A 14,820-nucleotide genomic window follows, 5' to 3' on the forward strand; every position below is an offset into this window, starting at 1 on the left:
TACGCATTTGCTTTGTTGTTGTCATGGTAATAAAGCAACAGAGATACCACAACATGCTTCTAACATTCTAATCTCCTTATTGTAAAGCCTGGATGTGAGTAGATTTGTAGTAAGCACTTACCAGGCTCAGCAAACTTGGTGGCAAACTATCTGATGCATGAATTTTCCAGGAAACATGGTCGTTCCATAGAATTGGAAGCAGCAGTAAATCTATGAAGGTGGTAACTATCAGCTGTTGGCAGGCATATCTTTGTTCAAGCATCAACCATTTTAAATACCTTATTGTCTGAATAAAAGACAGGATGGTCACAACTGGAATGCCTTTCATCAACCATGGTTAACTTGGAGTTAAACAACAATTACAACAACTTGGCATTCTGCAATCTTCAAAATCACTACATTTGATAAACAAAACATAATACAAAAATACCTCGACTTAGATTTAAATGTCCTTTTATTTCCAAATGTTCAACCTCATTAAATAATAACTACCATTAACTTTGTTTTATAATGAAACAACCACCAATATTCGATATCACATGATTTGTATTAAGATTCATCATAAATTTAGTCTTTCCCTATATGCTTTCTGCAAAGCATTCACTAATTCCAATTCACCTTTAAGCATGATGTCACAGTCTTTTCTCAGTAAAAGTATTTCCTTGTTCCAAACACTGGCTTGTATTTGTAAAACTGAAGAATTTTTGGTCATACAAAATTTCTTTGTTCGATATAGTAATGATTGGTAATGATAAACTTCAGACAAAATATCCTCTTCAATCCTTATTTTGTGCCAAAATACTTTCAAATAATGTTCATAAAGTATATAGTCAGCTTTAGCCCATTTTTTAAAACGGTTTGTTTCTTCAGCTGTTAAGATAGGAGTATGTCCGGAGGAACCTACATTCCTTTGTATATAAAGTATATCTTTCATTTGCCAACATAATTTTCTTTTCAGGAGAATCATTGAAATATCAAAATATTCCAGCATCAATACTAAGTGGAAGCCTTGATCCAAAACAGAAATATGCTTTAAAATTTTATCCTCACTATGGAAATCAGATAGTTTCAAACCTAAATCATATGACATGCGGTTATTTGTGTAAGAAAATGCCCCATTTTTTAGCAGTGATTCATACTTTACTGGATTTTTTAGATATTCACCTATAAAATTTTCTCCAGGTACTGCCAGAAGATATTCATTTTTCCATACATTCCTATAATACAAGAAAGCAGATACAAATTGACTTAAAGGTTCTCGCAAAATTGTAAAATAGTACATATTTTTTGGAAGTAGACTCTGAAAAGCACTTTGATTATAAATAACATGGTTGCAAAGAATGTTGTAGGACTCATTTTGAGGAGGTGGTAGGATTTTATTTTCCATAAGTGTTTCAGTTTTGCCAAGGTAGTGTCCATTTTTTGGTAGAACAAAGTTTAAGTTGTTTATAATGCCATACCTTTGTAGTATATTCATAACCGTTGTACTTCCAGTTTTGTGTACTTTCAGAAAGACTATATTTTTTTGAGGGACACAAATTGATGTTTTAGTTTCAAAATTATTATTTACACTGGTTGATTTAATACTGAATTGGTGTTGTATGAGAAAAAACATATTGGTAAAGCAAAACAAGGATAAAGTTAGCAGAAAACACATGGATGCCAATTGGATAATACACAAATATTTCTGACAATATCTGCAAATAGAAAAGACGATAAAAAATATGTAAGAAACACTGATGCATAATACATTAGCAAATATTTGTGCATAAATATACCCATTTATATGTTAATGTTCAAAGCATAAAATACAATGGTACTGGAGATTTTCAACAAGGCTGCCCCCCACCACCACTACAATAATGCATTGGTAAGGAGTGGCTCTAACAAGAAGTTAGCATTTATGAAGGATCCCCCCTCAACTCTCACTCTTGCACCTGAAGAGCACCATGAAGGGAAACATAATCTGGTTCAACCCTCCATTTAATCTAAACGTTTCCACCAATGTATCCAAGAGTTTCCTGTCTTTGATTAAGAAGTATTTCCCCTAGTATTATAGGCTCTTTGAATTACACAACGGGAAGATAAGCTATTCCTGTTTAGATAATATCACTTCTAGCATTGCACACTACAACAGACACAGACATGCACCTGCACAACCTCCAACCCCAACCTATAACTTCCAAAACCCTACCAGCTTCCCTCTCTAGGAGGATCCTGCCTCTCAAGGGTTGTATTTTACATAGCTACCCTCAGACCATCTGATGGCATCACAAGACACTACACTGACATGACAGCCAATGACTTCAAGGGATGGTACTCACAGCATATACACTTGCTTCAATGCAGGGATGGAGAGAATTCCACTTTTGTCTCATTTCCTCTGATGGCCCTGCGACCTCTAGAATGAAACCTCCAACATCAAATGGACCATTATCAACAAGGCCTCACCCTACTCACCTAGCACTCACAACTGCTAGCTCTGCCTCCACAAAAGGCTGTACATTTTCCTCCAAACTGATCTATCAACAGAAAATACAAACTACCTTATTGCTGCCATCAGAGGTACACCTACCTGGTGAACTTCAAACCACTGACTGCTGATAACCCTGACAAACAACATTAACATTGACTGCTCCACACACTGGCTGCTCCACAATCAAGAACAGGGTTTCTAACTAATAATACCTATTCAAACTGCAACTAATTCCACAACATTATGCACCCCCTGTAATCCCCTACAGCAATACACACAAAAACACACTCACACATACACATGTCTATGTGAACACACATCTATACACATACATACATTTAATGAACACATACTTCTTCCCCTTCCCTCCTTCACACCACCAAACCTCAGTCCAATGCCAGTTTTTCTCACTCTTCCCCAGCAACACTGTTGCTACTGCACTAACATACATCTGCCATGCCCACATACATAAATATCAAAAACATAGATACATATATGTACACACACATGCATACACTAAACACACACACACAAATACAAAAATGTACATACTTATACACACACAGACATGCATGCATCCTAAACATGTCTGCCCATGTACATGTATATGGCAGGCACTACCACACACATAATCATATGCACATACATACACATACATAAACATGCACACTCACACATACACATACAACTAATAACATATCCACATCCATACACTCATACATCTGGTACACAAATGCACTCACACACTTGTTGGCCCTGCTTTTGTTGGCTCCCAAACCCCTTCAACGGCTCCCCAGATACCAAGGCACCAATAGCTTCTTGTCAAGCCATGGGAGAAATTCTCCTTATAATGCACATTTACATTGCACATCCAAAAGAGTACACTAGCTTCATTTCTTTACATACATACATACATACATACACACACACATACACACACACATACATACATACATACATACATACATACATACATACATACATACATACATACAAACATACATACATACATACATATAAATGTGCACAGTTGTGGATGTTAACATAAAGCTGAAGATCAGTGAAAAAGCGAACACCTACATTGAACTACTGAGAAATCTGTGGTTACTCTATCCAGATTACAAGTTCAGGTTTACACCTGTAATTATTGGGGCCCTGGGATGTGTAACACACTGCCTAAATACCAATCTTGATAAGTTGGGCTTCTCAAAACCAGAAAGGAGAAAACTGATTCAAAGACTACAGAACCAAGCCATCACTGGAACTGTAAAACTTTCCAGAATTTTATCATTTAAATATATATGAGCAAGTTTAGATATGCAACTATATACATGTAACTACATCCATAAAGCAAAACATAGAAATCTGCACATATACATACATGCATAGAGACAAAAATACCGTTGTTGATGTTGAAATTCCAATGGTGGGGGGGGTCTTGGATCTAGGTTAGAAACAAGCTCTTTCTCTGTTGGCAAGAAATCTTGAAATAAATCTGACTAATGACAGACAGGCATGGGACCTGTTTCTGTCCATTCCATCATCACCTGGCACAAGGCCAACTCCCCCAGTACCCAATGCCCCTTTCAAAGGATCTTTGTCTTGCAAATTACTTGGTGACCTCACGGTGCTGGTGCCACATATAAAGCATCCAGGTCACACTGTAAAGTGGTTAGCATTTGGAAGAGCCTCCAGCTGTAAAAACCATACCTCGCCAGTGCTGGTGCCATGTAAAAGGCACTCAGTTTGGCACCCAACCATAGAAACCATGTTACAACAGACAACGAAGCCTGGAGCAGTCTTCAGACTTGTCAGCTCCTGTCAAACCGTCCAACCCATGCCATCATGGAAAACGATCGTTAAATGATGATGATGATGATGGTGGTGATATATTGTAAATGCAATAAACAATAAAACAAACAACACAGGAGGAACAAGATTTATCAAATGCTGTGTAAATTCAATGCTGAAAAGGAAGAGAAAAAAAAAATCTTAAATGTTTCCGATGTTAATCTTTCATCAGGAGAAACAGAAAAGCATAGGATACTGAGGAAGAGGAAAATTCAATGAGAGGGGAGGGGGAAACGGACAAGGGGTCAGGTGGGAATGTGAGGAGAAGAGAGGTGGATGCATATTTACAAGTATCAGAGTGTATCCGATTTTAGAGACAAATATATGAGAGGGAGTGGTATGTGTGACATTTTTGGTAAGTGTACGTGTTTATAAGCCAGCAAGTGCACAAGTACAGTAGTGTAGGTTGTGTGTGGGTGTGTGAGGAAGGTGTGGATGAGATGAGATATGAGATGTGTATATGTGTGTGTGTATATATATATATATATATATATATATGTGCATATGTATATATGTTTATATATATACAGACATATATATATATATATATATATATATGTGTGTATACATATATATATACTAGCAGCTAAGCCTAGTTTCACCCAGTCTGTTTGGATGATGTGGTTTTGATTGTTTTCAGTTAGGCATAATCTATAACAGCGTTTCTCAACCTGATTTGAATGAGAATTGTGTAATATTTTTATATGTATTTGTTTCACAAAGTGAAAATAGATAAATAAACAATATATTGTTTATCAAACTCACAATAGAAATGCATATAATTTTATTTTCTACTCTTGAATTTCAGCTACTTCCATCTTTTTCATAGTATATAATATCCTCAATTGTTAGAGGATAAGTTATTATCTTTAAGGAATGAAATACTATTTTAAAGAAATCACCATAGTGGACCACTTCTTGAAGATCATTGTACATATGCAAACAGCAGTCCATCACATATTTCCAAATGTTGAGTGATTGCTCAGGTTACTTTTAGTGTTTCCAACCAGTTCTTGTGAAGCAAAAGAGATAGCACTGGGTTATATGATACCAGTAGCAAGATCTTCCTGATCTGGCTTCACTATTTTTACAAGCAACACTTTTTACAGCCAAAAAATAATTGATATTGAAACAAAACTCAAAAAACATGAAAACTTTTTTTAATAATTGAAAATTTTCCAAAAAGTATTTAGGTAGTTTTATGAATTGACAAAAAGTAAATCGCATCAAAATGTCAAAATGCTAATGAAGAATCCCAAGAGAAAAATGCCAATAATGCAAAAGTAAACGGATTAAATGACACCAGTCAGAAGACAGTACAGCAAATTTGAGTTAACAAGTTTGAGACTAAAGGGGTAATCATTATCATCATCATCATCATCATCACCACTGCCATCATCATCATCATCATCATCAGTGTCATCATAGTTATTTATTAAGCACTTTGTGCCCTTAGATTATAAGTATATAAACTCTTTGGAATTTGGTATCTTTTTTTTTTTTGTGTGTCTTAGTCCAACTTGAAGAGGTTATTTCTCTAGAATGATTGTCTTGGCAAGATCTTTTAAAAACCAGAATATAGAATGAGAATAGATACTGCAAGGCATCATGTTAGTGGCTCTAAAAATACTGCCAATCTATTGCCTTGGACAGATGCTTTATTCATCAACTCTGAAAGGATGAGAAGCTAAAAAGTTAACATTGCCTGGATTTGAACTCAGAGTGCAGAGACCCAAAACAAATACCCACAAGCCATTTTTAACAGTTTTGCCAGTTCACCACATTCACAGCACCAACAGCTCTCAATGGACTAGAAATGGCAAAAGAGCCCTCTTACAGACTTTGATCTCAGATCTTATAGGCAGAAAACTAAAAGCTATAATAGTTTTAGTCAAGACCTTTTACTACTTTCTCAGTCATTATTAACACCTTTCACAACTTCCATATAACTTGTTTAATGATAAAATAAGGAAGCAAAGTTTTCTTTTGTATTAGAAGAAATTGAAGAAGACTTACCTGCATATCTGAAACTTTCTCATTATTATTATCTTTGATATTGGTGTCATTAGTTAAAAACAGGAAGAACAAAAATATCATATCAATTTGGTAACTTCTTTTCCAACAGGTTATAGCTCCGTGAATACAAAACTAGGCGTATTGATTAAAAAACATTTTTGATTTAAAAAAGTAAACAAAAAGTACTATTTTAATCTGGTGACTTCTCTTCCTACAGGTTATTGATCTGGGAATACAAAACTAGGCATGTTGATTTAAAAAGAGAAGTGGAAAAAGTATCTTTTTAATCTGCTTGTGATTTGTTTTCACTTGTTCTTTTTTTTTTTTTCATTTAATCTAGGACCTTCCGTGCATCTTTTTATTTGCCATATTAAATAACAATAATTTTGAACTTTCTTATTTTCCATTTTAAAGGGTTACAAAATTAATACAGGATTTTTGAGAAATATGGCAATGTTCAGTGAACAAATTAAATACACCACCCAGCAGTGGCTAAAACATGAACCAATCAAGTTTATGTATAAATTTTCATTTTATGTGTTTGTTTCCTTTTACACAATATTAAAACAATGACTAAAAATTTTCTGAAACAGCACCACCACTAATTTTATCTATGAGCTGCCACTGGTCAAGATATACTTCTGGAAAAAAGACAGAATAATAATAACAATGAAATTATTGTGGTTTAGTGCTCAGGAGCTCTACAGCTTATCAAAGGTGCATGTATAGTACATAGAATTATGTACAAAAGTCAGGAACATGAACAGTGTATGAGTCATGATATACATGAGTGCACACGTATGGATGGAGGGGATATCAGGTGTAGTGTTGGTGAATTTCAGGAAGCACGGTGGATATAAAGGATGCAGTGTCTCAGCAACTAACAACTGAAGCAGGTAGTTTGTTCTGTGCTTCAGAGAGTGAAAAAATGTTTCTAAAAGTTATGGGAGCTGTGCTGTTTTCTGACTTTGTAGACATGCTCACATGGAGGACAAGATGGTGCTCAAGGTGGTTGTTGGCACGATGGTTAATAATTCAGCTGGAGGATCTTTGTGGTTTTCATCACTGTTTACGATTATCTTTAAAGAAATCTTTTACTAGGCTTAGGAGTGGTTGTGTGGTAAGTAGCTTGCTTACGAACCACATGGTCCCGGGTTCAGTCCCACTGCCTGGCACCTTGGGCAAGTGTCTGCTACTATAGCCTCGGGCTGACCAAAGCCTTGTGAGTGGATTTGGTAGACAGAAACTGAAAGAAGCCCGTCGTATATATATGTATATATATATATATATATATACACTAATAATTACAGAGGCATCAAGCTGTTAGATCAGGTTATGAAAGTTACGGAGAGGGTCATAGCCCAACTAATTAGGGAGCAAATCAATTTAGATGCGATGCAGTTTGGGTTCGTGCCAGGTAAAAGCACCACTGATGCCATATTTCTAGTGAGACAGCTGCAGGAGAAATATCTAGCCAAGGATAAACCTCTGTACCTGGCCTTCGTTGACATGGAGAAAGCCTTTGACAGGGTCCCCCGATCCCTTATCTGGTGGTTAATGAGGAAACTTCGGATAGAAGAATGGCTAGTGAGAGCTGTGCGAGCCATGTACAGAGATGCTGTCAGTAAGGTGAAGGTTGGAAATGAGTACAGTAATGAATTCCAGGTAGAGGTAGGGGTCCACCAAGGTTCCGTCCTCAGCCCCCTCCTATTTATCATAGTCCTCAAAGCGATCACAGAGGAATTCAAGACAGGTTGCCCCTGGGAGCTCCTCTATGCTGATGACCTTGCACTAATTGCGCAGTCACTATCAGAACTAGAGGAGAAGTTTAAGGTGTGGAAGCAAGGACTAGAATCGAAGGGCCTTAGAGTCAACCTAGCAAAAACCAAAATCCTAATAAGTAGGAAGGTAGATAAAACACAAAGCCCTTCAGGTAGATGGCCCTGCTCAGTATGCAGTAAAGGAGTAGGTAGTAACTCTATAAGATGTACCCGGTGCAAGCTATGGACACATAAGAGGTGCAGCAATATCAAAGGCAGATTAACTACAAAGTTAGTTTTTGTATGTGGCAGATGTTCAGGTGCAATAAACACTGTAAACAAACAGGAAACAACTTCTATCTCATTCCAGGGTGAAAAACTAGAGGTAGTTGATAGCTTCCGCTATCTGGGTGACCAAGTTAGTAGTGGGGGTGGGTGCGCTGAAAGTGTAACTGCTAGAATAAGAATAGCCTGGGCCAAGTTTAGAGAGCTCTTACCTCTGCTGGCGACAAAGGGACTCTCACTCAGGGTAAAAGGCAGACTGTATGACACATGTGTACGAACAGCCATGCTACATGGCAGTGAAACATGGGCTGTGACTGCTGAGGACATGCGTAAGCTTGCAAGGAATGAAGCCAGTATGCTCCGCTGGATGTGTAATGTAAATGTGCATACCCGTCAGAGTGTAAGTATCATCATCATCATCATCATCGTTTAACGTCCGCTTTCCATGCTAGCATGGGTTGGACGATTTGACTGGGGACTGGTGAAACCGGATGGCAACACCAGGCTCCAGTCTGATTTGGCAGAGTTTCTACAGCTGGATGCCCTTCCTAACGCCAACCACTCAGAGAGTGTAGTGGGTGCTTTTACGTGTCACCCGCACGTAATTGAGAAACAATTCTTAACCTTTTTGATTCCAACCTGGCTAAAACCACCTCTGGCTCTGTAGTACAAATGTCTTGTTTTCATAAGTTTTGAATTAAAATCCTCCACCAAAAATTAGTCACAATTTATGTTCCTAACACTGGCTTAATGATAACCAAGTTATTTTACTAAATTCTTTGTTATATTTAAAGTAATTGAAAGAAACAGAGAGCATCTCAAAATAGATACAGTATTGAAAGGGTTAAAATGAAATACACCCTGGATCATTTATTTGTAGATACATAAAGGAAAAAACAAAAAATTCTAAGCAAAACTGTATGATCACAGCTGTCTGTAGTCATAGGTCTGCTACTTCAGGGCTTATATGTAACTAAACTGCCAAGACAATCAGTTCTGTATTTCCACAATTATATATTTCTACAACTGTTCCCTTACCCAAGTGTTGTTTTCACAGAGAATCGCAAATACGACTGAAGCATGTCTGGTATTGTCTTCCATAATTGCTGAAAGAATTGAAATAATATTAGTCAGTTATCAACATATGTATTTCCAGTTAGATATATTTGATCCCTTCGTTAAGTTAACACTAACTCGATTACTGTTTTTTTATGTAAATGTTGTGTGAAAGTCATGGTCGAATAGATTTACTAGTGTAGTGGAGTGGAGTGATGGACACAGCATCTAATGCCTCTCTCTCTCTGTTCTTATTCCAGAAATTATGAGTAACTTTTGATGTTGATAATATGAGTATCAGAAATATACAACACTGAAGTCGATTCTAGTAGATCAGCCTGTTGCGAGAAAAATTGTCCTTGTCCTAGTTTTAAAGAATTCATTATTTATTGATTGTTTATCAATTTACTGTTTGTAATAATATATTATAGGTAATTCACAGATGTTGCTCACTCACTTGCTGTATTGTAGTAGCAAGGGAAATGGATTGTGGTTAGAATGTGCCGGAAAGAGTTCTGTATCATTGTTACATTAAAATAATGATAACAACGAAATTATTGTGGTATAGTGCTCAGGAGCTCTACAACTTATCAAAGGTGCATGTATAGTACATAGAATTATGTGCAAAAGTCAGGAACGTGAACAGAGCATGAGTCATGATATACATGAGTGCATGTGTATGGAGGGGGGTGGATATTAGGTGTAGTGTTTGTGAATTTCAGGAAGCATGGAGGTCTTAAAGGATGCAGTGTCTTGGCATCTAACAACTGATGCAGGTAGTTTGTTCCATGCTTCAGCAACTCTGAGTATGTAAAAATGTTTCTGAAAGTCATGGGAGCTATCCTGCTTTCTGACTGTGTAGGCATGCCCACATGTGTGTTAGGCACATGGAGCACAAGATGTTGCTCAAGGTGGTTGTTGGCACAATGGTTCATAATTTTGTGGGTGTTTACCAAGTCAGTTGCCAGTCATTGGAGCTTCAGTGTATCTAAGCCCAGGGAAGCAAGGCTTTCAGGGTATGGTAGGTGCCTGATGGAGGGTATTCGCTTGGTTGCACATCTCCGAACAGTTTCCAGGAAGTCAATGTCCTGAGCAGGATAGTTTCCAGACTGGTGATGCAAATTCCAAATGTGGCCGTACCATAGCCATATACAGCCTTAAATAGATAGCTGGAGAGTGGCTGACAAAGGCCTTGCTGAGTGATGCTAAGACACCCTCGGCCTTCTTGTCAATTTTAGAGATGTACTTTGTCCAACACAAATTGCTCTGACAGTAATGCCCAGGTCACGTTCACAAGAAGACTTCTTGATATTAATGTTGTGGAGGGAGTATGTGGATGCTGGGATTTTTCCTCCCAAAATGTATGGTGGTACACTTGTCCACAGCCAGCTTGAGTTGCCAGTCTGTGAGCCATTGCTGTATTGCCTAGGTCTGATTGCAGGAAAGATCTATTGTGTTTAGGACCTGTCTTTTTATCTCAAGGTACAGCTTGATGTCGTCTGCATATTTCAGCTCTGTGGCATTTTTTAAGTTGGCATCTATGTCATTAATGTAAGCAACAAATAGAAGGAGGCCAAATAAAGAGAACCGAATTTAAGGTTATAGTTTAGGGTTTAGAGTTAGGTTTTAGGGTTATGGAGAAGGGAAACATTTTTTTTTGTTTCTGATACACTTGTAATCTCCTGTGTCTAACAAAGAAATCCATAAATGTTTTCTGAATAAATTAAAAACCAAAAAGATACAATCAGGAGGATGCTTATTGGATAACTCAGTCATATATTGTATACCAATGTTACGAATAGCTTCCAAATTTCTAAGCAAGGATTTGATACCAAATCCACATTTTCCTACAGGTTCTCTTCTTCTTGTTATTACTTGTTCCACTAGGAAATTTATAAGAGTAAGCTGACCTTCTTAATCTTTTTGAATCAAATATGAGTCAAAGCTGAAACAAGAGGAAAAATCTTTTGTTTAGCCTGACCTAATTTAGTTAGAGAAAATATAAATATGCAACTAAACATCAGTTCTATCTCTTTGGTCATTTGGCTTCTGGTCTAAGAGCATCCCTCTTTCTTCCTTCTTTTTTCCTGCACCGATGGAGGAAGCACCTTTATGTGAGGGACAACACCGCTCTTATTTTCTCTATCTGCTCAGATTCTCTTACCTTTCCTCTCTCAAGTTGCCAGCCACAGATGAAACTATCTACAGAATCCTGTGTACCTCAACAGTAGTTGTAATTTATTTTGTAATGATCATGATGATAAATTAAGAACTATTTCAGCTAACAATTAACATTCTTCACTCATTCAGTGAATATTAATGTTACATATGATCATTATAATTGGTGACCTCTGATGTTTATAAACTGTTAAAATTGGGTCTTACACTTAACCATTACAAATTGGTGATGCCAACTTCCAAACATTACTCATATAAAATGTTACACTTAATCATTACACTGATATACCTTTCAAATACCATTCCACCCATGCCATATATTGCATATATGGCATGGGTGGAATGGTATTTACAGTAGGTTATTGAAATCCAAGTAAAATTAAAAAAGAAAACAAAATACATGTCTTTTATGATATAAACACTGTTTTGAAATAATGAATTATGACGATTCTTATTCAACCAGTGTTCTTCGGTTCTCAGGCAACACTGGATATTCCTCTAATATATTATATATGCTAGCATGGAAAGTGGACGTTAAATGATGAACATAATGATGATGATGATATTATAAAATCAAATGTGATATGCAGGAATACTAAAAGGTTTGTGTTATTATTTGATCCATGGCAAGTTCTGATGAAGTAGATCCATGAGCAAAGGCATTCCAGCCACAGTCTATCTAGGACATCATTATCCAATGTGTCCTTAATATTTTAAGACAAAGTAAGGTGGTGTGCTGACAAAATCATTAGCACACTTTGCAGTATTTCGTCCATTTCCACGTTCTGGGTTAAAATTCCACTGAGGTTGACTTTGCCTTTCATCTTTTCAGGGTCGATGAAATAAATACCATTTGAGTCCTGAGGTCAATGTAATTGATTTATTCCTTCTCCAGAAATTGCTGGCCCTGAGCCAAAATTTGAAACCAAGATCTTAAGACAATGTAAGGCGATGGGCTGGCAGAGTCATTAGTGCTCTTAGCAAAATGCTTTGCAGTATTTCATGTCTTTACATTGTGAGTTCAAATTCTGCCGCGGTCGACTTTGTCTTTCATCAATGTAATTTATCCCCTCCCCAGAAATTGCTAGTCTTTTGCCAAAGTTTGAAACCAATATTTTAAGACAAAGTGTAAACATCTTATTATTATATAAAAAAAAGAAAGAATAATTGTTATTGCTGATGATTAAGATGATGATGATGCTATTGATGTTAGTTGTATCATGCTAATGGGATAAAACTCACTTCTGTATATGTGTAACTGTTGTGTGCTTAAGATATTGAATTCCTAAGTTCAGCATCTTGTCACTACATTCATCATCATCATCATCATCGTTTAACGTCCGCTTTCCATGCTAGCATGGGTTGGACGATTTGACTGAGGACTGGTGAAACCGGATGGCAACACCAGGCTCCAGTCTGATTTGGCAGAGTTTCTACAGCTGGATGCCCTTCCTAACGCCAACCACTCAGAGAGTGTAGTGGGTGCTTTTACGTGTCACCCGCACGAAAACGGCCACGCTCGAAATGGTGTCTTTTATGTGCCACCCGCACAAGCCAGTCCAGGGGCACTGGCAACGATCTCGCTCGAAAATCCTACAGGAGCCAGTCAGGCGGTACTGGCAACGGCCACGCTCAAAATGGTGCATCTCATGTGCCACCCGCACAAGAACCAGTCCAGGGGCACTGGCAACGATCTTACTTGGCTTGCCGGGTCTTCTCACGCACAGCCCATTTCCAAAGGTCTCGGTCCGTAGTCATCGCCTCGGTGAGGCCCAATGTACGAAGGTCTTGCCTCACCACCTCAGCCCAGGTCTTCCTGGGCCTACCTCTTCCACGGGTTCCCTCAACTGTTAGGGTGTGGCACTTTTTCACGCAGCTATCCTCCTCCATTCTCACCACATGTCCATACCAGCGCAATCGTCTCTCTTGCACGCCACAACTGATGCTTCTAATGTTCAGCTTTTCTCTCAAGATACTTACACTCTGACGGGTATTCACATTGACATTACACATCCAACGGAGCATACTGGCTTCATTCCTTGCGAGCTTACGTATGTCCTCAGCAGTTACAGCCCATGTTTCACTGCCATGTAGCATGGTTGTTCGTACGCATGCGTCATACAGTCTGCCTTTTACTCTGAGTGAGAGTCCCTTTGTCGCCAGCAGGGGTAAGAGCTCTCTAAACTTTGCCCAGGCTATTCTTATTCTAGCAGCTACACTTTCAGCGCACCCACCCCCACTACTAACTTGGTCGCCCAGATAGCGGAAGCTATCGACTACCTCTAGTTTTTCACCCTGGAATGAGATAGAAGTTGTTTCCTGTTTGTTTGCAGTCTTTATTGCACCTGAACATCTGCCACAAACAAAAACTAACTTGCTAGTTAACCTGCCTTTGATGTTGCTGCACCTCTTATGTGTCCATAGCTTGCACCGGGTACATCTTATAGAGTTACTACCTACTCCTTTTCTACATACTGAGCAGGGCCATCTACCTGAAGGGGTTTGTGTTTTATCTACCTTCCTACTTATTAGGATTTTGGTTTTAGCTAGGTTGACTCTAAGGCCCTTCAATTCTAGACCTTGCTTCCACACCTGAAACTTCTCCTCTAGTTCTGATAGTGACTCCGCAATTAGGGCAAGGTCATCAGCATAGAGGAGCTCCCAGGGGCAACCTGTCTTGAACTCCTCTGTGATTGCCTGGAGGACTATGGTAAATAATAGGGGGCTGAGGACGGAACCTTGGTGGACCCCTACCTCTACCCGGAATTCATTGCTGTACTCATTTCCAACCCTCACCTTACTGGCCGCATCTCTGTACATGGCTCGCACAGCTCTCACTAGCCATTCTTCTATCCCAAGTTTCCTCATTGACCACCAGATAAGGGATCGGGGGACCCTGTCAAAGGCTTTCTCCATGTCAACGAAAGCCAGGTACAGAGGTTTATCCTTGGCTAAGTATCTTGAGAGAAAAGCTGAACATAAGAAGCATCAGTAGTGGTGTGCATGCGCTGGTTTGGACATGTGGTGAGAATGAATGAGGATAGCTGCATGAAAAAGTGCCACTCCCTAACAGTTGAGGGAACCCGTGGAAGAGGTAGGCCCAGGAAGACCTGGGCTGAGGTGGTGAGGCAAGACCTTCGAACATTGGGCCTCACCAAGGCGATGACTACTGACCGAGACCTTTGGAAATGTGCTGTG

General features: G+C 38.5%; 1 protein-coding gene across 1 annotated transcript; it reads right to left on the bottom strand.

Moving 5' to 3' along the window:
- Window positions 1-436: 436 nt before the first annotated feature.
- Window positions 437-6,800, bottom strand: LOC106880482 (galactose-3-O-sulfotransferase 2). Its single transcript, XM_014930428.3, has 2 exons — window positions 6,344-6,800; window positions 437-1,697 (listed from the first exon to the last, which is right to left on the bottom strand). The coding sequence occupies exons 1-2, from the start codon at window positions 6,391-6,393 to the stop codon at window positions 560-562; spliced, it is 1,188 nt and encodes a 395-aa protein (XP_014785914.1). The 5' UTR covers window positions 6,394-6,800; the 3' UTR covers window positions 437-559.
- Between the last annotated feature and the right edge of the window lie 8,020 nt (window positions 6,801-14,820).

Source organism: Octopus bimaculoides, chromosome 16, assembly GCF_046866305.1.
Source record: "Octopus bimaculoides isolate indiv1 chromosome 16, ASM4686630v1, whole genome shotgun sequence".
NCBI classification, from domain to species: Eukaryota; Metazoa; Mollusca; class Cephalopoda; order Octopoda; family Octopodidae; genus Octopus; species Octopus bimaculoides.

Excerpts from the sequence above, each read along its gene's own strand:
- LOC106880482 (XM_014930428.3), bottom strand. The coding sequence starts at position 6,393 with ATGACACCAATATCAAAGATAATAATAATGAGAAAGTTTCAGATATGC. Across the intron at positions 1,698-6,343 it reads AGAAAGTTTCAGATATGCAG|ATATTGTCAGAAATATTTGT; the intron begins GTAAGTCTTCTT and ends TTCTATTTGCAG.